Source organism: Aaosphaeria arxii (genome assembly GCF_010015735.1).
Source record: "Aaosphaeria arxii CBS 175.79 unplaced genomic scaffold BU24scaffold_5, whole genome shotgun sequence".
Classification (NCBI taxonomy): Eukaryota; Fungi; Ascomycota; class Dothideomycetes; order Pleosporales; genus Aaosphaeria; species Aaosphaeria arxii.
Genome location: NW_022983478.1, coordinates 267,689 through 290,633, shown reverse-complemented (window position 1 = coordinate 290,633; position 22,945 = coordinate 267,689). Strand labels below are relative to the sequence as shown.

General features: G+C 49.4%; 10 protein-coding genes across 10 annotated transcripts in view; 5 read left to right on the top strand and 5 right to left on the bottom strand.

Annotated features, from left to right (window-relative positions):
• Positions 1 to 116: 116 nt before the first annotated feature.
• On the top strand, positions 117 to 2,214 carry BU24DRAFT_392327 (uncharacterized protein). Its single transcript, XM_033525153.1, has 2 exons — positions 117 to 1,101; positions 1,150 to 2,214. Exons 1-2 carry the CDS (start codon positions 578 to 580, stop codon positions 2,126 to 2,128), a joined length of 1,503 nt encoding a protein of 500 aa, XP_033382537.1. The 5' UTR covers positions 117 to 577; the 3' UTR covers positions 2,129 to 2,214.
• Positions 2,215 to 2,584: 370 nt separating this feature from the next.
• Positions 2,585 to 3,592, bottom strand: BU24DRAFT_329833 (uncharacterized protein; the record flags this gene model as incomplete). Its single annotated transcript, XM_033523018.1, has 2 exons — positions 2,585 to 2,882; positions 3,024 to 3,592. Coding segments are annotated over 2 exons (867 nt in total), but the record flags the coding sequence as incomplete, so codon positions are not given.
• Positions 3,593 to 7,337: 3,745 nt separating this feature from the next.
• On the top strand, positions 7,338 to 8,279 carry BU24DRAFT_451318 (uncharacterized protein). Its single transcript, XM_033531091.1, has 2 exons — positions 7,338 to 7,612; positions 7,661 to 8,279. Exon 2 carries the CDS (start codon positions 7,670 to 7,672, stop codon positions 8,159 to 8,161), a length of 492 nt encoding a protein of 163 aa, XP_033382535.1. The 5' UTR covers positions 7,338 to 7,612; positions 7,661 to 7,669; the 3' UTR covers positions 8,162 to 8,279.
• Positions 8,280 to 9,909: 1,630 nt separating this feature from the next.
• BU24DRAFT_211625 (uncharacterized protein) lies at positions 9,910 to 11,588 on the top strand. Its single transcript, XM_033521942.1, has 2 exons — positions 9,910 to 11,434; positions 11,547 to 11,588. The coding sequence occupies exon 1, from the start codon at positions 10,008 to 10,010 to the stop codon at positions 11,367 to 11,369; it is 1,362 nt and encodes a 453-aa protein (XP_033382534.1). The 5' UTR covers positions 9,910 to 10,007; the 3' UTR covers positions 11,370 to 11,434; positions 11,547 to 11,588.
• BU24DRAFT_349412 (aldehyde dehydrogenase) lies at positions 11,509 to 13,148 on the bottom strand (the record flags this gene model as incomplete). Its single annotated transcript, XM_033523603.1, has 3 exons — positions 11,509 to 12,520; positions 12,587 to 12,955; positions 13,018 to 13,148. The coding sequence occupies 3 exons, from the start codon at positions 13,146 to 13,148 to the stop codon at positions 11,509 to 11,511; spliced, it is 1,512 nt and encodes a 503-aa protein (XP_033382533.1).
• A 1,056-nt stretch (positions 13,149 to 14,204) lies between these two features.
• BU24DRAFT_348302 (amino acid transporter) lies at positions 14,205 to 15,836 on the bottom strand (the record flags this gene model as incomplete). Its single annotated transcript, XM_033523556.1, has 1 exon — positions 14,205 to 15,836. One exon carries the CDS (start codon positions 15,834 to 15,836, stop codon positions 14,205 to 14,207), a length of 1,632 nt encoding a protein of 543 aa, XP_033382532.1.
• A 689-nt stretch (positions 15,837 to 16,525) lies between these two features.
• Positions 16,526 to 19,133, top strand: BU24DRAFT_441798 (uncharacterized protein). The gene is made up of 2 exons (XM_033530470.1): positions 16,526 to 16,910; positions 16,977 to 19,133. The coding sequence occupies exons 1-2, from the start codon at positions 16,808 to 16,810 to the stop codon at positions 18,977 to 18,979; spliced, it is 2,106 nt and encodes a 701-aa protein (XP_033382531.1). The 5' UTR covers positions 16,526 to 16,807; the 3' UTR covers positions 18,980 to 19,133.
• A 300-nt stretch (positions 19,134 to 19,433) lies between these two features.
• BU24DRAFT_423220 (ankyrin) lies at positions 19,434 to 21,338 on the bottom strand. Its single transcript, XM_033528188.1, has 3 exons — positions 21,151 to 21,338; positions 19,725 to 21,088; positions 19,434 to 19,667 (listed from the first exon to the last, which is right to left on the bottom strand). Exons 1-3 carry the CDS (start codon positions 21,245 to 21,247, stop codon positions 19,650 to 19,652), a joined length of 1,479 nt encoding a protein of 492 aa, XP_033382530.1. The 5' UTR covers positions 21,248 to 21,338; the 3' UTR covers positions 19,434 to 19,649.
• A 918-nt stretch (positions 21,339 to 22,256) lies between these two features.
• Positions 22,257 to 22,717, bottom strand: BU24DRAFT_462999 (uncharacterized protein; the record flags this gene model as incomplete). Its single annotated transcript, XM_033532070.1, has 3 exons — positions 22,257 to 22,345; positions 22,402 to 22,588; positions 22,637 to 22,717. The coding sequence occupies 3 exons, from the start codon at positions 22,715 to 22,717 to the stop codon at positions 22,257 to 22,259; spliced, it is 357 nt and encodes a 118-aa protein (XP_033382529.1).
• The window catches only part of BU24DRAFT_211599 (uncharacterized protein), a 703-nt gene continuing 378 nt past the window's right edge, over positions 22,621 to 22,945 (top strand). The window contains exon 1 of the mRNA XM_033521941.1: positions 22,621 to 22,926. Within this exon, the coding sequence (XP_033382528.1) occupies positions 22,759 to 22,926 (168 nt within the window). The 5' untranslated portion in view covers positions 22,621 to 22,758. The remainder of the gene's footprint in view (positions 22,927 to 22,945) is intronic.

The following is a 22,945-nucleotide window of genomic DNA, read 5'->3' as shown; positions in this document are numbered from 1 at the left end:
AGATTGCACGTGTAAGGTGGGTGGCTTCGGTTAGCACTCAACAAAACCCTCCCTCACGTTCAGCATTCACGTCCCCACGTGTGCGTTTGCCCTTCGCTGCGCATTGGCTTGAAGTAGTCATATCTACCTAAATGGTCAACTAATGTTACGATGCATTCGCGAAGTGGTCTAGCTGCTTTGAAACATCCATGACATCATGATTCAGGGCATTCATGTCGAAAGGTGCGTGCTATCAAACCCCAGGCAGATAGTCGTACCTTTTGGACCCCATTTTCTAGACCGGCCAGGCATGTGCGCAGCCAGGCTGTACGCCTGACGTGTTCAACAGTACAAGGTGGTGGCGCGGTCAGATGTGAAGACCACAAGGCTGCGCTGGCTGTGTCTCGCCAAGGCCTGCAAGCGCCTGCTCATGGGCATGCAACTCTGTGGATAGGCGACCCTTCGGTTCCCGGATTACTCTCACGAATTCTTCTCTACATTTCTTGCACAATTGTTTGCGATTTTTCGTCGTTCGACAAGTTGTTGCTTTTGCGGCGGTCATTTCTTAGGGTTGTTGTCTTTTTCGGCATCAGTAGTCATGGATATCAGCCCACTAGGTGTGCTGAGGGCAGTTATTCCTGAACTACCACGTATCGTCGCGGCAGTAGGCGTCGCTTTGCTGCGAATTTTCTCATTTGATAGGAAATGGCCCCAAGATTTCATAACCAACATTATTGTGATCTTTTCGCGCCCAGTATTAGGGACTCCAGCTTCGATCCTCAAGGCACAGGGCCAGTGGAATACGGACTTTGGAATATGGGGTCCCATGTGGATATCGAAAGTTGAATACCCCAAACCGGAAGATTATTCAGAGGGAGAGGAAAGTGTTCTGGGAGTCAAGGAAGCAGTGACGAAAGCCATTCGACATTTGGGAAATGGAATTAGCAATGAAATCGCGTCTGAAGTCGCTTCTGTCGAAGCCGAATGGACGGGTTATCGCTCAGGAGCCTTCTTCTTTCAACCGCGACCAAATCTGTCTGAGAAGGAGCATTATGAAAAGATGATGGATGAGATCGGCGTCGATTCACCAACCATACTCTTCTTCCATGGTGGCGCTTTCTGGTAGGTGTTCATCCACCTCTGACTAAATCGTATTCTGACAAATACAAGTTTGATGGATCCATCTTCCCACCGACTGACGACTCCATTTCTAGCCAAGGAATGCAAAGGTCGTTGTCTATCAGTTCGTTTTCGACTTTCGCCCCAGCATGCCTTCCCAGCAGCTCTTCAAGATGCATTTGTCGCCTATCTCTCTCTGCTCTCTCCCCCGCCTGGGGCCTTTCACCAGCCAGTCTCACCTTCGCGCATACTCATTGCTGGTGACTCTTCCGGTGCAAGCTTAGGAAGCTCCTTAACGCTACTTCTGATGACGCTGCGACGGCTAAATGTAACCCACATCCGGTTTCATGGCAAGGACGTAGATATCACTGGATCGACGAATGACCCAAGCGGAAAGCCACTGCCTCCTGTTGCCGGGTTGACCGTCGTATCACCATATCTTGACGTTTCTCGATCATTCCCCTCCGTGTATCGGAATGCCCAATGGGATATTCTCGCGTCTCCTCCCACACATGGCATACCTTGTCCCGAATTCCCACCTGATGCCATCTGGCCGGCCAACCCGCCACGTATTGAAACGTATTGCGAATCTAAACTGGTGATACATCCTCTTGTCAGTCCAGTGGCTGCTAAACCTAGCGACTGGGAAGGCGCGCCACCTGTCTTCGTGAATGTTGGCTGGGAACTAATGCAAGACGAGGCGGAAGTGTTTGCGAGACGATTGAGTGCTGGTGGTGCGAAAGTAGTCTTTGATGGCTACGAAGGAATGCCGCATTGTTTCCAGATGATGCGATGGAGCTGGCAGGGAAGGCGATCTCTCAAGAACTGGGGCAAGTTTTGTCGCGATGCCGTTAATGGAACGGTCGCTGAGCAAGATTACGCAACTTGGACGACTCGGTTTAACGTTGTAAAGAAACTCCCGCTGGCAGATTTGGCCAAGGAAGTAGATGAGGATGTGGTCGACGAGCTCCTGGTGGAGCAGAGAGATCGCAGGATACTTTTGGAGAAGGAGTTACGTCAGAAGCCCTGAACTCTCATTTTCGAAGGTTGCATGGATTAGGATATACCAAACTTGTGATATCATTAAATCTATAGACATCATTTATCATAGGCTTCTAGACTCTACGCGTGCTCCAAAACTCTAAATGTGCGGAAGCACCTCTAGCCAAGTGACCGACTTGAACGCATCCGGCGGCATGGCTCTCAGCGAAATAACATCCTCCACAATGATGTACATCCTTGCGAACAAGTACACCAGCCACGTGATCTGGTACAGAATGAGAGATTTCACCGAGGACCTCTCATTCGGCCCATCTCCATTCAACGTCCTGATACGCTCCATCTTCTCGTTGATGGGAAGAACCCATCGGTCCCAGCGCTCCCAGGCCTTCGATTTCTTTTTCGGCCGCCACTGGAACTTTGCGCAGAATGCCTCGAACTTCAGTAGTATCGTTGGAGTTTCGTCCGCAATCTGGAATGGCATGGTGAACCAAGCGGACATGATTGTGCCGAGTTGAATCAGACAGGCGATCCGCCACAATAGAAGTTCAGTCGCAGTCGGCAAGTGAAGATTCCAACCGGCCACCAAGATAACCGCATACGACATGTGAAAGAACATAAGAACAGGCAAAGTCTTCAGTGTAGGTTTGGGCCAGTAATCGTCGCGGATGCGCTCGATAGGTCGGGATTTTGGTTTCAAGACCGCCCACTTCATCTTCATCACCTTCTCGATGAATGTCAGCCCGTAGTACCAGTGTTTGTTCCATGGCCACTCTGTCTCCTGGCTAACGAACTCCAACGGTGTTTCCTTCCATGCAATATCCGTCTGGCCTTCGTTCGCGCGGATGTCTGCAATGCTGGTGTGCTCTCCAAGTGGGATCGTCACCCAGCTTTCCACGTCCATCGGCTTGTTGTACCAAAAGTACAATGTCCCCATCGCGGAGGGTATAAATGCCAGCGTCGACAGCTCTAGCGTAGTGAGAGATATACGTTCGTACAGGCGCGCGAAGCAATTCAGACAGAACCACAGCGTCTGCCCGAGAATCAAGAATCGTAGCAACCCGCTGACCTTATTCTTATCCAATATTGCCTTCTTCGTAATGGGCACGTATTCGATGTATTGATTTCGAACGAGAAAATGCAGCTGCGCGGCGTTGATCGGAAACGGCTTCTCGTCTCGAGGCACCAGTACAATGCCGCCCATGTTGGCGTAGAAACTATGCGTCATTGACCATCCTTCCAGCTTTGACTTTTCGAACTCTTTGGTCCAGCGTCGAGCGACGAGCCATTCGCCGAAGGCGCGCTGGCATACGACTTCGGGGCCCATGAGCGTCATCAGCGTCCAGAGGAATTTCCGCCATAGTTGTCGCATCAGAGAGTCGTTCTCGGCGGGGATGTTGAGGCAGAGGATCGACCAGCTGGAAAGTACCATCGTGAGTAGACATGACCATAGGATGTCCATGGATCCCCGATTGTCCGATCCGCCAACCCATCCGCTGTGTAGAGTGATGTTCTTCCCATCGTATTGCACCCAGGAATTCCCCGGCGGTAAATCGGTTGCTGAAGCCATACAAGACAAAAGAGGAAGTTGGCAATTGTTGCAGTATACTTCAGCCTGGAAGACAGGCGAAAGCCGGATGCAAATATTCCATTTCGAAAGACGCAAGGCTACATGAAGGGGAAGTAAGGCTTCCCGCGTCACAGCTTTCTGTCAGCTTGATCAACGACTTTGTGTGCAGATGGAGAGGTGCGAGAGAAAGGCTGTGCCATTGTGCCACCCTGCCACGCGGTCACGTTGTGATTGGCGGGGTGGCTTTGGTGATGCAGATTGTGTGCTTCATCCTTCTGTGGGGGCGGAAACTATCAAGCCATAACAGTGCTTTTTCTACGAGCAACACACAAGAACTCAAGTTATATTCCCTCTGTTCTCTTATGTTAGGTGTAAAATCTTCGTAGGAATTGCATTCATATCAGGAACAAACACTAATGCATAAGCGAAACCGTCAATGGAGAATATCCAGAAACTCGGAATGCCCCAGTTAGCGCGAGGAAATTCCTATGCTGTTGAAGGATTCGGAACGATAGGATCGTTACCGAATAAGGAATGGACATTCGACAGCAAGCTGACCACAAACTGTGGCGGAACCCCGCTGGCAGATTGTGGGGGATCAATCGGGAGGCATTTGGCGCTGGTGGCGCCTTTGTGGAATGCCTAAGGCTGAGGATTTGAGTGTTGCCTATGGATTTGTCACACTTAGCAAGACTGCTATGATTCATCGTGAGCCAGCCTTTGGTATTGAAATGGTTCGACACACAGTCGGAGTCGGTCTTGGACAATTAGTAAGTCGTATATATTTTGTTATGGACAGGACAGCTAACAGTGTGCAAAAGCGAGCTCAATCTTAGGAAGCAATCCGATGAGATTCAGATTTGTACGAAGTGTCGCTCTTTAAGTATCCCACCCTTATCGAATTAGACAAAGGTTCGTCTTCCTTGAGTTTAGATGTTAAGGATTATTTTATCGAACATGATTTGCAGAACTGGTTAACTTCCGTCTATTAGCCTACCTACCCACATTTCAAAGCCCGAATCTCACAGCATAAGATTTGACAATGGCAATGGAACGGTAAGAAGAGGGCCGCTGGCGGGCGACCTGAGCAGATCTAGCGTGATGGTACTCTCGATGGTCGATCATTTCATTTTGAAAGGCATACGCGAATAACCTTTTTTCCTTATTCCCATCTTCAGATTTACTTTTCACAGTACTGCTGAACGTATTATAACGATGCAGGACAAAGTGGTGTCAAAACACTTCTATCAAGCTGGGATGTCCTTCAATGTTTGCCAACAAGTGCTTTCGAAATCGGAAAATTAGCAGTTATATAAGGGCTAATCCCAGCCACTTTATACGAGTTCATGCCTATAAATCTTACTATTACCGAAAACACGTGATCAGGGCGTAGTCACAGATGATGTCACATTGGATAATGCATTCATTGTCTTTCCGGAGCCATAGTGCCAGTGACAAGCTTGTCAGGCCTATATCAGCTCTCAAAGTAGCATTGAGAGACAACTTTTAGGTCAAACATGTCTAAGCATAATTGACTAATTTGATGCGGGACAACGTCCAAGCAGCGACCCAGACCACTCCATGAGATGATAACCAATCACATACTGCCAAAGACTGCGCAACGAACCACTAGGTATAATGAATTGGGTAGTATAAAAATTGGCAATATCAGCAGATAGATAGTTACGGCAAGAATAGCTTCATCAAGTGTGGTAAATCTGGGATTGACGTCAACTCACGAGCAGATGGTTTCGCTGTCAAAGGTCACCTTGAAAATTACAATCAAATTCTGACCTTATAGTGAACATTTATGCGTCCCTATGAAGGTACAATCATGATAGTATTCCTGTGTTTCATTGCAGAGCCATTTGTTTATTCAGGACTGTGCGTTTAACTCAGCAAGCTATCATCGTTCGTCTATGCGCCGACAATGACCAGCCGCCTGACCAACATACAATGTTCGATAGTTTTAGTGCCAAGTAATAAATATCTTTTACCTAAGAAGTTGTCTGATTTTGTATGCCCGTTCACAATGATCCTTCGGAGTTCATTTTCACGAGTGTGGTGTCAATGCTTCATAAACGCCTTCCTATATGGGCTTTCGCCAATGTCAACCTCTGCAGCAACTTCACTGGGCAAAAGGTGTAGTACGTGATAGATCGATAAAGGCAAGTTGGAGCGCCAACACATACCTCTGTCAGCGTTGACCCAGTAGTCGCACGCTGAAGTCGCTCACAATAATGACTAGTATTCTTAACAGTGAATGGGCATTGTAACAATTGGCATCTTGGATTACTACTTAGACACACTAGATAGACACTAAGGCAAGGGTTGGTTACGCGAAGCTTGAACTAGATTAGAAGGAGTTGTTCCTTACGGAAACTGTCAGTGCTCTCTGTAAGACAACTTCAGGTTGTGATGTAAACTTACCGCAACTGCCTGAAACGACCCATTTGAGCAGAAACTCATTGTGATTCTAACTACTGCGTCTCCTATCGAAAGATTTTGAGCCCTTCATCAAACTCTTTCCCAGAGTGCAGTTGTCCCAATGCAATCAAAGTGTGTACTATAGCTTTGACCTTGGAATATCCTAATCCTCGTGTTTCCAAAATCTACCGGATCCTTCTACGCTCAATAATCCGTGTACATCGTGACTCGACAAGGTACTGCGTTGAGGTGTCAGAATTATAAGAGATTTGGAGTCGAAATACCCCTTGCAGACAATGGTCTCGCGTGCCCAGACGGATAAATTCGAAACACAGCAACGTTGCTGATATGAAGCTAAGAACGGTTCGGCCCTTTTAGATGTACAAATCCGTTCTTTATTGTGGGGTATCGCACTATACACGACTGACTTCGCAGATCTAGGTCGTGAGACCTGCATAAAGGATTCGCGCACACGGGAATCGCAGCGTAACCGAAGCCATGATCTCTTGGCTGCGGAAGATTTGGAAGCCTCCAAGTCCGCCTTACATTTTCCCTGCTTCTGAAGGAGCAGCCATTTAATGGGAAAAAAGACCAGACGAGATGTACGAGCTGGTTCCCTTTCAACGCTTCTGTGGGTCCGATGGCTCCACCAAGCATCAGCATATATGCGATATTAAGTTGATAGATGAATTTCTTGTTGGCAACCACTGAATTCAGCCGTTTGTATGCATGCACTCATTACATTTCACAAGCCTAACTGAAAGGATTCCTGGGCTGTTGGGCGCTAGATCCCGATGCATCTTGAACGACGTTCGGATGCGATGAGTTGGAAGGAGGTCCGGTTGTTTGATTGGTGATTATGGAATCCCTTCTGTAGCCGCAGACCCTGCGTTTCACTCCACGGCATGACCTTGCGTTTACAAACATGATGACTTCACCAAAACAACTATAATGTATTCATCACCGTTTGCGTCTGAATTGCCAATTGAGATCCTTGCCTGGATAGACCAGAGCCCTTATAACGGTGTATTTGAGAGAAAAGATCATGAAAAATAGTATTTCTGAGCTTTACATACATCATGTGCTACTTTACAAGTCGGTGAAATCTGCAGCTGAAGCAGCTGAAATCTCAGGCCACCATTGACTTGTGAGGGAAATATCTCACGTGGCTCAGCACAATATTGAATCTGACGGTGATACAAACCCGCTTATACTCCAAACAAACACCTATCCAGGATAATACCCCGTATACAATCTAGTTCGCCATGCAGACCGTCCTCATCAGAGTTCCACGAGATACTCGATGCCGCCGAAGGATTTGATCCTTCAAGAAAGCTATTACAATCAATAGCTGAATTGAGTCAAGAATAGTCGGCGAGGGCAACTATTGAAGTAGACAAACGGACCGACCTGAGGTCTTCAGTGAAGTATATAAACCTCTGGTTTCCTGGCCTTCCAACAGTATCATCAGCTCAAACTTCATCGCAAAGCCTTCTCAAGTACAAACACACAATCTCAGTGAGTTGAGATCTCTCCGGGTTTCATTTCTCACTAACAATTCCACAGATTGAAATCATGAAGCTCACGATCGGCCTCGTTGCTCTTGCCCTTCAGCTTACGGGCGTGGTTGCAGGAAGAACTCCGGACGAAGTCGCAGCTCTCACCGAGAAGTGTGGAGATCTTGGAGTTCAGCAGGTCCCCGAAGGGGCTGACCCCGCCAACTATCGTGACTGTGCGAACCATCCCCTCGGAAACAACTATCGCACCGCCAAGGAGCAATCTCTCAGCCCAGAGGAGGGTATCCATGCGCGAGGCGACGTGGCCAACATGAAGGGCGCCGATATCTTCAAAAGGAAGCAGCAAGCATGCGAGTGGAACAGTAGGGAGGGTTGCAGTGGCGGATACTGCTGGAAGTCTTGCGGCTCGCCTGGCGAATGGTGCTGGACCGCGGCTGGTGATGGAGGCGGCCCTTGGCTCCAATGCAGGAGCTACAACGACTGCAATTTCAGTGCAAACTGCGGAAAGGGATGCAAGCCAGGAAACAACTCCTGTGGCTGCAGCTGCTAAATGCGGAAAAGCAAGACCTGAAGAACATCTTGATGGCATTTGGGCGTCAGGGTATAGCAGTTGAAGAGAGTAGTTGTTGGGGTTAGTTCCGTGCTACAATTGTTGGAATGTTCGTCTGCTTTGTTACGTTCTGAAGTAATGAAACGAATCCAGCTATTAGGAAAGAATAAATCTTTGTCGCATGGCAAACACTTTTTCATCACTGTGATATCGTATGGGGTTGCTTTAAAGTGGAGTGAACTATCACTGCAATTGAATACCAAAACTCAGCATTATGTGACAACAAAAGAAACATAAGAGAAAGATATGCAGAGAGCACGTGAATAGTAGCAGGCACTATTTCCAATAAGCATATAGTTAAACATAATTATACAGAGGCATTGATATCTTAGTACAAAATCAATTGTCTTATAGTCTTGATATGAAAAGTCCTACCTACAATTTCCATTCATGAGTCCAGCTTGAAACACCATTCTTTTACATTTCCTGACAAACTCAGCACGAGATTATACTAAGGTTTCCTTCTAACAATGTATTTTCAGGGCACCAATTAGTAACTCGACCAGGCATTTTATCAGTTGACCATTTTAGTCTTACCAAAAGCTTGCAGAGTTTGTATTATTTTTATGACCGAATTGTATCCACGTCGCATCCAAGGAAAGTTTTCATTTATAGCAAGCAATCGCGTAGTAGTTCCAGAAACAATGAATGAGTGAGGTGTCATCTAATATCCACGCAACTTGAATAGCTGAATGTTGAGACTTGGTACATCTTGATTGGGATTCTCGTCATATTCGAAATGGTTCTGAAAAAGGACATCTCGGGAATGTGTACGTACTATTGTGTTAGTTTGCCTGGATAGCTGTTCTTATTTGTTGACCGTATACGCCGTACATATTATTGTATTGATAATGTGGAGTCTTCCAAGCTACTTCTTAATACTTGAGAAAATCAACAATAGACACAAGCAATAGAAAAAATATAGATGATATGGAGGATTCGGTGTATCCAGCCACCAACACTTAGATATCAGTTGATAAGCCTATAAGTTTAAATGTCAGGCCAGATATACGTCGTAAACCTCAACCTGTCTTAAACGTGATGTCATTTACTTGTATCATCGCCAATCTTTGAACTTAGACTAAGATACGAATCCCAGATAGCAATCCCAGTAGGTAACACCGGACAAAGCTTGATAGTTTCGGGGGGCGTAAACGTTACAGGGGCTAATGGCGGACCATAGGCCAGACGCTGACGAATCTCCTGAATAGTCGGATAGGAAATACGCGATTGGAATCTAGTGGCTTTCGATGGTCAACAACAGCCAATGAAGAGATAGAACGTCGGCCCGACGTAACACGCTACCCCACAGTATCGCCAGACGGTGAATGACTTAGTGGGTCGGTTCGTACGCTGCCACTGGCGCTCTCCCGTGACCGTCTCCAGAAAGAGTAAGTCCATGCGACCGCCTTATCTTGGTGTGTGAAGACCCCATTTTCTATTATTCAACCGTTCACACATAGTCATCGACTGTTGTCCATCGAAATCGACAAGATTCTCCAACCTCATTCATCCCATTGTTCACATCGAATTGTTCCATCCGTACTATACAACAGCATCAAACTCAAACCTCAGTCTGTCTGTACCTGACAGACACCAGTTTCAACACCCCATTCACTTCTAGTCTAACCCACCCGTCTCTTGCGGGCCTTTGTACTGGGATGGAAGTTGTCGCGACCCTCATTTTCAAGTACCATCTGCAACACTTGTGTTTTGATCGTGGTTGAATCAGCCTATCAATTCCGACGATACTACCAACTACTACCACCACTACGATCATCACGATATGGCAAGACAGAGAGTCCGAGTCGTCAAAGGCTCGTGCTGGCCCTGCAAGAAGCGTCGCGTAAAGTGCGACCTCGAAAAGCCAGGCTGTCAACGATGCTCCCAAGCGGGTACACCCTGTAACTACAATACCCACTTGATCCGCTGGAGCAATCGGCCAAGTGTTAGCGTGGAACCTGTGAAGGTTGAGGGATACCAGAAGCACGACTTCCAGATAACGACCTGTCTGTTCGACCGTGAGCAGAGGGCGCTGGCCTATTTTCATGTTCGCGTCTGGCCACTACTCAGCACAGCTCCGGACCCGCCAGCACCTTTCCTGGAGAACCGTGTCATTCTTCTTGCAACTTGCGTCTTTGCTGCTACCCATCGATACCTCCAGGAGGGTCAGGGCAAGGAACTGATTACACCGGCACGATCTGACTGCATCGTTGCCCTTCGCCTGCAGGTCCAAGACTGCTCGAAGCAAGGACGAAAGACTTTACTGAGTCTACTCCTTGCTGTGCTTCTTCTCTACATTCACGATGGCTTAGTCGAAGGATCCGCGGAATCCGCTACAGCAACCCATCATGCCGGTGCTATGGCTATTCTGAAGCAGCTCGGTGGCATTACTTCAATCTTAGGAACGTGCCACGACTCCATGAGCATGATGCTGTCTGAGTTTGCCTCCGCCGACCTAACAACAGCATTGCTACAGCAGTCTACGCCCGCCTTCGCCGCGGAAACATGGGACATGATTGATCTTGGACCGGTCTGGTGGGCGCGAGACCCTTTGAAACGCTGCTCGCTCGCCGCTGTTTTCCGGGAGATGTCATCCATGGCGACGTACCTTTCGACCATACAGCTGGGCATCGACGAACTCTCGACTGACCGAGTGCGAGAATTCGAAGCGTCTCTCGGACTCATCATCGACGATGCAGACGGCATAAATCCTCTCTTCCTCGACCTTGGGTCTTTGCAGCCTAGCCATGGAGATATTCCACCGGAAGAAGCATTTCTGATGATCCAGGTCTTCCAGCAATCTGCCTTGGTTTTCCTGTACCGCGCAATCTGTGGCATGGCACCGAACCACCCGCTCGTTCAGCAACACGTCGAGGCCTGCTTGGATAGTCTGGAGAATTTAGGGCACAACTCGAGCATTCTGCACTGTATCATCTTTCCCCTATATGTCTGCGGAGCGCATGCTATGGAGCCAAAGAGACAGCTCGCAGTTGCGAGATTGGTCGAAGTGATCTACGACAGCATGCGATTTGCATCAGTGCGTGCGATTGGAAATGCTTTGAGGGATGTTTGGCGGTATGAGAATGAGGACAGCACGTGGAGCGAGATGTTTCAGTACCTCAGTCCGTCTGTTATTGTGCTTTGAACCAATTTGTATGGATGTGTTCTTGTTCACGAATGTCTTCGATCTTGATGCGATTTTGATATAATGTACGTAACGCACTGATTATTTTGTAATTCTGACATTCATTATGAATTTGATTCTCATTACTTCATGCTCGACTCTATAATTTCGATCGTACAGCCATGTTCACATGGATAGCCTTGATGTTCGAGTAAGCCGCCAAACCTGCCTCACCCAGTTCCCTCCCAATCCCACTGGCCTTGACGCCCCCGAATGGAATGCGCCAGTCGCTATCATTGCTCGAATTAATCCACACCATACCCGCCTCGATCCGCCTCGCCACGCGATGCGCCCTCGTCAAATCCGTCGTAAAAACGGCGGCTCCGAGTCCGTACTGCGTGTCATTGGCCAATTCCACCGCCTTGTCTTCCGACTCGAACCGGCCGATAACAACGAAGGGTCCAAACACTTCCTCCTGGAAGATCCGCATCGTTGGCGACACGCCCGTGAAGACAGTCGGTTCGATGAAGAAGCCTTTGTTTGCAGCTGTCGGTCGCTCGCCGCCCATCTCCAACGTCGCGCCTTCGTCCTTCCCGATGTCGACGTACGATCTGATGCGGTCGTACTGCGCTTTCGTCACCTGTGGACCCTGGAACGTCTGCGCGTCGAACGGGTCCCCGACTTTCGACACGCTTTTCACGCGCGCGCGGAACGCCGCCACGAATTTGTCATAGAGGTCGCTCTGTACGAGGATCCTAGACGTCGCGGTGCAGATCTGGCCCTGGTTCGACATGATGCCTATGTGTGCCCACTCCACCGCGTTATCCAAGTCCGCGTCGTTGAACACGAGCAACGGACTCTTGCCTCCTGCTTCGAGGGTGATGGACTTCAGGTTGCTGCTTGCGAGCTTCATGATTTGCTTCGCGGTCGCGGCTGAGCCTGTAAACGCCACTTTGTCGACGTCCATGTGTGTGGCTAGGGCGGCGCCGGCGACGGGGCCGTAGCCGTTTACGATGTTGATTACGCCCGGGGGGAATCCTGCCTTTTTGATGAGTGTGGCGACGAAGAGGATGGAGAGTGGCGTTTGCTCGGCGGGCTTCAACACGACTGTGTTGCCGCATGCTAGAGCTGGGCCGAGCTTCCATGCTGCCATTGAGAGGGGGTAGTTCCATCTATGATAGCGGAGGTTAACTCAAATTCTATGGTTTTGTGATTATGAACGACGAGGTGATGCTTACGGTATAATCTGCCCACAAACACCCACCGGCTCGCGAACTGTGTATGCGAACTTCGCCGGCGTCGTCTCAATGACCTGTCCGAAGATCTTATCCGCGTACCCAGCATAGTACAGCAGCGTCTCCGACGTTTCCACGAGGTCTTCATTCAGCGCGACCGAGTAGGGTTTGCCGTTATCCCATGCCTCGATCGTTGCCAGCGTTTCGCGGTTCTCTTCTATGAGCTGGACGAGCCGTCGCATCAGCTTGCCGCGGTCGGTGCCGGACATCTCGCTCCATGATGGGTCGCGGAGGGCTTTGCGGGCTGCTTTTACGGCTTTGTCGATGTCGGATTCTGAGGCGGCTTCGACTGTGGCGATGGCTTGTTCGTTGCTATGTCTTCTTGTTAGTGTCTCGGGTCCTACGTGTGTATAAAATGTAGGATGTGGACTCACGATGGATTTATACTTGTGATGACGCCGCCATTTGACGACGGGTGCCATTCATTGTTTATGAAAAGTCCCAGAGGCTGGGTGTAACGATGGCCATTTGGCGCTGTGAGTTCGACTTGTAGCTGCTTCGACATCTTGTCATATGTTGTAGCTACAGGCAAATTGCAGGTTGTAGATTGAGGACAAGGAGAGGAGCAGAAGGAAGAAATTGGAATTGAGAAAGAAAACAGAAGAACAGGGCAACAAAAGCTGGGGAAGCTCCAATAGCTATTCGCTTGCCCCATCTGCCCTATACCTCATTTTCGTGCTATAACTTTTACGTAGCTATCCACCTTTCATCCCAATCTCCCTTCAACCGTCCGTACCCAGGCGCAGCGGCGCAATTCCGATCCCGATATCGCCCTACAATTCGTCAAATCGCAAGCAATTCAATAACAATTATCTTATCGAATCTCCAGCCCTGCGCTCTCTATATATAAAAAGGGAAAGAAACTAGGCCCTTAGATCAACATCTGCTGTCGTTTCGGAAGTTTAGTTGGGCTGTCGCTGATATGGCAGAATAGACGCTGGTGACGCTCTACTTAGTGCCCGGGACGTTTGATGTCGCCGCAGGGCGCGCTAAGGCTCGATTAAGCAGGAAAAAGGTCCCAGGACATTGGGGTGTGTCGGGGGCAGTGGGGGGAGGGCCCGGCCGCGCGCACGCACGCACGCACTGATCTGGATGGGTCGGATCCCTGTGGCGATGTCACGGTGCATTGTTCGTGTTGTATTATTACTGGGGGAGTTCTGTAGAGATGAACATATTTCAGTACGTAATTGATAGCAATGGCTTCTTGGCGGCGCTGTGGAAACCCTGGGATTGCTTGCAGGTTCCCCATGGGGAGGTTGGATTCGGTCTTGGGTGTGCACGCGGATTGCGGGGAAGGCCATGTGCTTTGAATTGCATAAGGCGTTTTATGTGCGATTCCTGTAGAGGAAACTCATGGCGATAGGGCTTAGGGAACACCAGTGAGCGTTTTCTGTTGATGATAGAGACTGCGTACACTAGCTCTTCTTAGACGCCGATACGGGAGACATTCTACTCGTAGCTTGAGATTGAGAACAAAATTGGTAAATTATTGATAAGAAGAAATTAACTGAGTATACACGAAACTGTCCGCTTATCCAACTAAACATCCTATCCTGCCGCCTTACAAGCCACCGTGCTCTTGCCTGGCTTCCCTGTCCTTTGCGTTCATTGCGTGTTGCTCCTCAACCAGCTCCACGCGCCTTGCATAGATGACGCGCTCCTCCGCCTCGTCCGTCTGTAGATATGACTTGCTACCCCTGATGACCCAGAAACTGCAAGTGATGACAAGCATGATGCCGAAAACCGCAATAGCGTAGTTCATGTCTGATCCCGACGGGTTGGGTCCGTCGGGGAAGAAGAAGAACACTGTAGTGATGGAGCAGTAAATGACGGACACCCAGTTGACCACTGGGCCGAAACGTCCGAGCCTGAAGGGGCCGCCCGATGGGAGCTTGTCGCGACCGACGAGAAGCAATGTCAAGATGGGCATGGCGTAGGAAATCGTCAGTGCGATTGTGCTGACTCCCAAAATGGCCTCCAGAACGGTATCAGCAAAGGTGTAGAGAACACCAACAAGACCGATGATACCGCCCTGAAGCCAAAGTGCGCGGACGGGTGCCTTCCAGGTGTTGTTGACTTTGCCGAAGTAGCCGCCCCAGGGAATGCCTCCATCACGGGCAACACCCCATGTCAAACGTGAAGCTGTGGTGACCAGACTGATGGCCTGTCCCATGCCGTTGAAGATGAACAAAGCAAGGAGAACAGTTGATCCAGTCAGGCCGACTGTGCCTTTCAGAAGATCCATGAATGGCAGTCCAGTTGATGCGTTGACTACATCATCGATGCTCTGGATGGAGAACAGGCAGACCATCATGAAGATGAAGCCAGTTACCGCACCAAGCGTGACTGAAAGCCACATGACACGTGGGATATTGGTCCTAGGAGAAGGAACCTCCTCCACAAGATGGACTGCAGCGTCGAAGGCCGTCAGTCCGTATGCGGCCTGGACCAAGCCGATGAACCAAGTGACACCATCACCCCAGCCGCTCTGGTTGATCCAAGTTGCGAACACGAACTTCGCTGGCTGGAACTTGTACTCTTCTTTGATGCCGACAGAGATGAGGAGCGCGAGGATGAAGATGAAGAAAAGCGAGATGAAGCAGATACCGACGAAGTTGTTGAAGATCGGGAGAATCTTGTCCCTGCGGCATGCTACGACGTTGAAGAGGGTCACTACTAGGGTAATGGCCAAGTAGAGTAGGAATTTGACCCAACCATGAGTAGACCAGTCTGGCACATACAGTACCTTCATGGCAAGGATGAAATCTGTCATGAATGCCAACTGCGATGCTGAAAGGGTCCACCATCCAAAGGTGTTGATCCAGGCACAAAGATAGGAGACGAATCGTCCCCTTGGCCAGAGTCGCGAGATCCAGTATGCCTGTCCAAGAGCTGTAGGCATCGCACTGCAGAGCTCAGCCAGGGACACTGCAACGCATATGTTGCAGATAAAGACCAATACCAGACCCCAGAGGATGGTGATGGGGCCTCCGCTCGTCAGTCCACTGTTGAGACCTTGGGCGAACGTCGACCAAGTTCCCAACACAGACACGGAGAGGAAGAACATGCTCCATAGCCCGAACTTGCGCGACAGGGTCTCGTCGTGACCCATGTCAGCGAGGTCGCGAGCATCTTGCACAGCTTGGAACGAGTTCCTCTTCAGCGGAGGCTGCGAGTCGGTTTCGTGATCCATTATTGCGGAATGTGCGGGAACAACCTGGTGAGGTGTAGAGAATGGAGTATGGTGATGACGCGCTTGGAGGTGGGGTTCATTTGCAGGTTACAGAAGATAGAAGGAATATTGTGTGTTGGATGAGGAGGAGGCGTTGAGGCTGTGGGTGGCAGGGCTCATATATGTGCTATGCGGTCACAAGAAGCGATGATAAGAGACTCGTTACAGAAAGCCCAGTGCGGAATATCGCTCACGAGCGTGCCTTGTCGTGTCGCAGTCCTCCAACTTGCTTGCCAATATCTTAACCGGGACGATCGTCGTTTCTCCTCTCATCTCGGCACTAAGAAGATAAGAATTCCGATGGCGGATGTGTGGCTTTGGGGGGGAAGAGGGGTGTCCAGTCCAGTGCACAGAGAGAGCTTACCGTACCGTAATTATTTCTCCCTTAGTTAGTCTTATCCGCTAGTTTTGGGCGTCTGTTGTGTCTTGTGTCTTGTGTCTGGGGTTCGGCTCGCTCGCAACCCGCTTCCCAAGGTAATCAAGGTTGTGTCCAGGTTGTTGGTCGCTTGCCCACGCTTTGTCTCGATTGGGAAAGAAATTTGCCCACGATCTCTGGCCACGCTAGAGTTGGTGTCGGTGGCACGGTGGCCGCCGACTTTGTCAACTAAACCCTCCGATGACTTCCTACTCGGATTCGAGCTGTAGGAAAGCCTTGACACATCGTGCATTATCAGGAGGATCCGTGCCATAATGGACCCCGGATGTATTCGGCGTGATTGTCACGCGCTGGGGTTGATTACCATCATTGTTCTCTAGTATATAAGTTCATCCCATGTCCCTATGGAATACTTTCTCTCTACTCAGTTCACTTGAATTCAATTCAATCCAAATACGAACAATCAAAACTGCTTCACGACTATTACGTGACCAAGACACCTTGTCTGACTACGATTACACCTTGATGGAAAGTTACAGCAAATACGAATTTCAACATGATCGCAGATACATCTTCGATTGCGGGTTACACAATTTATCGGGAAGAGGCCAACGACGCCGCTCCAGATTTATCAAAGGCCCGCTTAGCCCATCCTCTCGGTGAGTTGCTATGGAATCAATGTTTGAAATGTCGAACATTTCGCTAACATTTTTCTTTGAACGTAGATCAGCTATCGATTGAAGAGATACGCGTCGCTTCTGGCCTAATCCGCCAGTATGCTAGCCCAAAGACCCTTAAATTCAACTGCCTTACTCTCCGAGAGCCCAAAAAGAACGAATATGCTGCTTTCCGCTCTGGAAGTGCTCCTCGTCCCGACCGTCGCGCCTTCGCCATTATTATTGAGAAGGAGACGGCTCAAGTCGCCGAAGTAGTCGTCAACCTCGCCACTTCGAGCGTTGAGACTTGGAAGCCGGTCACCGATGTGGCCCCAACTTTGACCCTTGAGGATCTCGACATCTGCGAGACGGTGGCTCGCGCCGATCCCCGGGTCATCGAAGCATGCCGCGAAATCGGCATCACCGACATGTCCAAAGTCTTCATTGACGCATGGGCTGTCGGTTTCGACCACCGTTGGGGTCTTGATCGTCGTCTCCAGCAGGGTATCATCTACTACCGCAACTCTGCAAACGACAATCAATATGCCCACCCTCTCGACTTCAGCGTCATTGTAGACACTGAGAAGGAGGTCGTGTTGGCCGTTGACATCCGCCGCGTCAATGGCGAGCGCGTCAAAGTGCCCCTTGAGGAGCACAACTACATGCCAGAGTTCATTGGCGATACTTTCAAGAACAAACTGAAGCCCATCAGCATTACTCAGCCTGAGGGTGTTTCGTTCCAATTGATCGGCAATGAGCTCCTCTGGGCCGGATACAGAATGCATATCGGCTTCAACTACCGAGAGGGCATTGTCATCTCGGACGTTCGCATGCACGATCAGTACGAGGGAAGGGAGAGATCCCTTTTCAACCGTATCAGTGTTGTTGAGATGGTCGTCCCGTACGGAAACCCCGACCCTCCTCACCACAGGAAGCACGCATTCGATGTCGGCGAGTACGGAACGGGTCTCATGACCAACTCCTTGAAGCTGGGATGTGATTGCAAGGGAGTAATCCATTACTTGGATGCCGTTATGGCCACTGGAAGTGGAGAGCCCGCCGTAGTTAAGAATGCTATCTGCATTCACGAAGAAGACAACGGCCTGCTCTACAAGCACACCGACTACCGCGATGGCACTGTCACCTCAGCTCGTGACAGGAAGTTGATCATTTCGCAGATCATTACTGCTGCGAACTACGAATACGCCTTCTACCACATATTCACTCTCGACGGAACCTACAAGCTCGAGATCAAGCTCACGGGTATGCTGAACACCTACTGCATGGCTCCATCCGAGTCTGCTGCACCCTACGGCACCGAAGTCGCACCCGCGATCAACGCCCACAACCATCAGCACATCTTCTCCCTCCGCGTTGATCCCGAGATCGATGGATCCAACAACTCCATCCTGCAGAGCGACGCAATGATGAGTGAAGCTCCCCTCGGCTCCGCCGAAAACCCCTACGGCAACGGCTTCTACTGCAAGAAGACGCCCCTCCGCACCTCCAAGGAAGCCGCCACATCCTACAAGCACGAGACGAGCCGCTCCTGGGACATCATCAACCCGAACCGCCTCAACCCGTCTGCCAAGAAACCCGTCGCCTACAAGATCCTCAACAACAACTGTCCCTCCATCCTGGCCAAACCCGGCAGCATGGTTCGCAAGCGTGCCGCCTTCGCTCAGGAGAGCCTCTGGGTCGTGCCGTACAAAGACTACGAATTGTTCCCCGCAGGCGACTACGTGTGCCAGTCCGGCGGCGACGAGGGACATCCGCACAACTCGACCATCGTCGATTGGGTCGCGAGAGACGAGCCGATCGAGAACACGGATATCGTGTGCTACATCCAGTTCGGCCTGACGCATTTCCCACGTACGGAGGATTTCCCCGTCATGCCTGCTGAGCCGGTTAGTGTTATGTTGAGGGCTTCGAATTTCTTCCAGAAGAATCCAGCCTTGTGGGTCCCGCCCTCCGCGGTCGTGAAGGATGATGTTTCGAGGTATGCTTCGGATTTGGTTAATGATCTGAAGGCTCAGTGCTGTGCTGGGTCGAGTGGTTCCAGCAAGCTATAAGTATCGTGAAAGTTCTGGAAATTGGCAATTATAGGCAAGTTCGTTATCAGTAGCAAAGCAGGTACTCTCAACTTAATCTATACCATCGACACTAAATGCTATGATCAGTGGAATGTATTGTCGGCGTGCACTATAAGTGATTTCAGAGACCAAGTAGGAAGATCGGATGTCAAATTTAAACACCGTCAGACCCTTGATACAACGAGGCTAGGCACATCGGGCCAACACCCTGCTAGAGTTGTATCCCTACAACTATATATTTCCGAGGCCTAGAGCTTGCTAATGGCTGCAGTATACTCTCGAGTAGCTACTTTAGGGATAGAAGGTGCATGAAGCTAGTAGGTAGTCAGCCGGGTGTGCCTACCTCAGTACAAGGAAGACTTTCATCTATGGAGTATGCTGCAAAGAAGGTAGTGGAGGTTAAAGGGTATATATATGCTATCAGATGTACGGCCTGAAATGCTTCTCTTCTGTGCTATGGAGTCGATCTCTACGGAATTATATCATTGCCCTCACCATTACCTCAATTACAACGTACTGGTGTCTCGTACTGAAATATATATGAGATATCCATTGTGTTTGGCCAGCCCATCCGATACCGAGGTAGCCTATCCGAATTTAGAGCCCGAGCATGCATGTTCAATTCTTGACTTTCTCACTAGCTCCAGAGCTAATACTCCACGTGGAGCTAATATGGATGTCAGTCCTTCCTGTTGTCACAATGTGTTTCATCATTTGCACTTACAAAGTCCTTGTCGATGTCTGCTCCATGCCTTTCGAGCAAAGAAATCATCGAGTCTAGCCCATCTTCCTCCGCTATTCGAACACACTCTTTGACTGTGCTCAAGTTTCGTAGATGTGCGCCCCTTTCAAGGAACAGTTTGAACATTGCCGTATGTTCAAGCCTGACGGCATGGACAAGTAGGCTTTCGGAACCAATTGGAAAACGAGCATCGACGCCAGCATCTAGTAAAAGGCGTATGAGTTCCAATGACCCGCATTGTGCTGGCTCAGTCAAATCCATCAGCGGAGCAACATCTTTAGACAAGAGATACCGGACAATTTCCACGCGCCCGTCCGCTGCAGCTACAGCGACCGATCCCTTAGGGTCTGCTCCGTGTTTTAGCAGTAGCTTGACCATATCGAGATGACCAGCTCTGCAAGCCATGGACAATGGCCCTGTTTCTCTGGATCCAAGGCCCTGTACGTTTGCGCCAAGCCGAATCATATGGATGGCCATTTCCAGATGTCCCAGTCGAGCACATTCGATCAGTCTTTTATCGATGTGAAAGCCCCATGTATCTCGATTCTCTCGCCACCTTTTTTGGCTCGGGACTTCCATTATTCGATGGACCGTAGGCGTTGGGATGAGCTCTTCAACCAATTGAAACGCCCTGACGCTCGGTGTATTCAACGCCTCATAGAGGACTAGCTCTCTCATCTCGAGGCTGTTAGAATCGCTCAGCCTCCAAGGGACCTCGTCGATCTGGAAGCTCCACACGAACTTTATGATGTCATCTTCTCTGCCCTGCTTTGCCACCTCTCTGAACATTTGCGCTCTCATATCTGCATTCACGGTTGCCGTTCCATCGGTCATATATAGCCCCAGCGTCGTTTCATTTCCGTACCTGGCTGCCATAGTGATGTGTGGGCCGAAGTAAATACTGCGCACATTGGCAATAGTTACTTCTTTCCTGATCTTGACCCAATTGGTAATGAACGGAATGTCATTGGTAACCAAAGCGACCCCTATCGCGAAGGCTTTATCTTCAAATCCCGCGAATCCTAGACTGGAAGTATAACTGGAAAATTTCCCTGCAAACTTTTCTGGATCTGGATAGTAGTCGAATGCTCGAATCAGTCTCTTCTTGCAGTCCTCGACGGATGACAGGTCTGCGTCGTTGACGTCCCTTTCGTGGTACATCTTCGTCGCTGCTTCGTGCAAGGTAGCCCGAACATTGGGTTGATGTTCCGGCGGACCATGTAGAAGCTGGTGTTCGACGTATCGGATCAGAAATTCTCGAGGTACGGGTTCCCGCGTCCGAGGCCGAACACCTCTGAGGAGACCGTGTGCACATATAACGTTCAAGACCTCGCGTGCAAAGCTCTCTTATAAAATCGTCAGCTTGGTGCCCCTGTTCTCGATGTCCTTGTCGAGGTTTGATACTTACTATTGACGAGTCTCAACCGCAATCCCCTCCTGATCCCCCGCTCCTTGATGGAGTGGTGCAGGATTATGTCGTATATCTCGTTGGGGAATACCGTCATGATTGTTGCTGATTCGATCGCTTCGTTTTCACGGCTGTGAGGAAGATGATAGCTATGGCTAAAGTGGTAGCGGAAGATGGAGATTTATCAGAGTTTTCACTTGTGAGAAGAAAAGATCATTGATCGCAAGGCTGTGTGATTTTTGAGCTGAGGTGCGCGCGTAAAATGTCCGCTATCCCGCTTCGAGAGCTGTTGGTGAAACATCGCTTGGACTCCAGCCAATGATGGTTGTTCCACCGCATAGTTAGGCAATCGATACTTGAATTATAGCTAGGACTGGATTCATCAATCCAAATGTAATCATTAGGGACAGTCCTTGCGGATGGAAGTAGAACCAGAGGCCGCCATTTTCTTGAAAAGATTGCCAGTGAAGGGAAAGGAGCACAAGTTCAAACTACAACCTTAAGTAGCATTGCTATTTTGCCAGCAGGTTGCATATCAGAGCCAACGCAGATGAATACCGTAATGCCTAAGCCAAGATACTGTAACTTCAATTGTACGAGCAATCCTGAACTTGAATCAGCGGACTTATGGACCCTACACGAGATGATGCTTTAAATGTTGAAGGGGAGATTCTTCTCAGTTGGGCTACTATCACGTACGAAAGGGCAGCTTTGTCATGTCGACAGCGTATCTTAAGCCCAAGATAAAAACGTTTTGCTTCAGCACATTTCCATAGGTTCTCAATATTATCAGCGAATTCATTGCTCCAATGTCTTTCCAGACTATTCAATGTGTATATATTAATCCTGGACGGTATAATGTTCGCCAAACCCAAACCCCAGGTCACCTAAACTGATATTGACATTGCCATGTAGATGCCTCAAGCTTAACAGTCCTACGTCCATACTATAGACTGTGTCCAAAAGCCTAGGGTCCTGAACGAGACTTTTCCGGCGAAACTTATTCAAACCCGTAGCCGACGATGACTACGAACATAGGCGTCTGTTCTAGGATTGCAACTGAGGAGAATGTATCTTATCGAAATCAGGTGACGCATGAATTGCCACTACCCTTGGGCCAAATCACGAACTGGATCATATGGTAGAGATCGTGGGACCGTTACGGATGCCGATGCAGATGCTGTTGGTCGGATAGCTGGGTTCTCTTCAGTCAACGCACTTGGTAGCAGAGGTAGAGACATGCCTACTTACCTTTCGCATAGTCTATTGCCCGTATCATTCGCCAACTGATTATGTTTTCATCCACCGCGGGGATGTTTTCGTTTCGAAGAGCTTCATTTACCCTTTCCCACAAGGCTTCCTGTTCCATGTATGGAAGGCCTACCCATGAGGTAGGATATAACTTGACGAGTTCTTTTGCCTCAGCCAGAGTGATTCGCTGAATCATCAGCTAGAAGTCGGTATTACTCCGCAACATTCGACTTACAAAGAATCTTTTCCACTGAGGATTGTTCAGGCCCGTAAGTGCCTGAACTTCGTCTGAAGAAACCTTCGAGATTGATGCCATGAGTGAATTGAAGTTTTTGGTTGAGGGTTTTCTACTTAAATATGCAAAAGGCGGGGATCGGTGCTGGACAGCAGAAAACGTGCTGGACAACCCAAAACGTGCTGGACAGCAGAAATCGTGCAGCACGACAAAAATCGTGCAGCAAGACAGACATCGTGCAGCAAGACAGACATCGTGCAGCAAGACAGACATCGTGCAGCAAGACAGACATCGTGCAGCAAGACAGAC

Coding starts and splice junctions, on each gene's coding strand:
- BU24DRAFT_392327 (XM_033525153.1), top strand. CDS start 578: ATGGATATCAGCCCACTAGGTGTGCTGAGGGCAGTTATTCCTGAACTA. Junction 1,102..1,149: donor TTCCATGGTGGCGCTTTCTG/GTAGGTGTTCAT, acceptor GACAAATACAAG/TTTGATGGATCCATCTTCCC.
- BU24DRAFT_451318 (XM_033531091.1), top strand. CDS start 7,670: ATGAAGCTCACGATCGGCCTCGTTGCTCTTGCCCTTCAGCTTACGGGC.
- BU24DRAFT_211625 (XM_033521942.1), top strand. CDS start 10,008: ATGGCAAGACAGAGAGTCCGAGTCGTCAAAGGCTCGTGCTGGCCCTGC.
- BU24DRAFT_441798 (XM_033530470.1), top strand. CDS start 16,808: ATGATCGCAGATACATCTTCGATTGCGGGTTACACAATTTATCGGGAA. Junction 16,911..16,976: donor CCGCTTAGCCCATCCTCTCG/GTGAGTTGCTAT, acceptor CTTTGAACGTAG/ATCAGCTATCGATTGAAGAG.
- BU24DRAFT_423220 (XM_033528188.1), bottom strand. CDS start 21,247: ATGACGGTATTCCCCAACGAGATATACGACATAATCCTGCACCACTCC. Junction 21,089..21,150: donor GCGGTTGAGACTCGTCAATA/GTAAGTATCAAA, acceptor CGATTTTATAAG/AGAGCTTTGCACGCGAGGTC.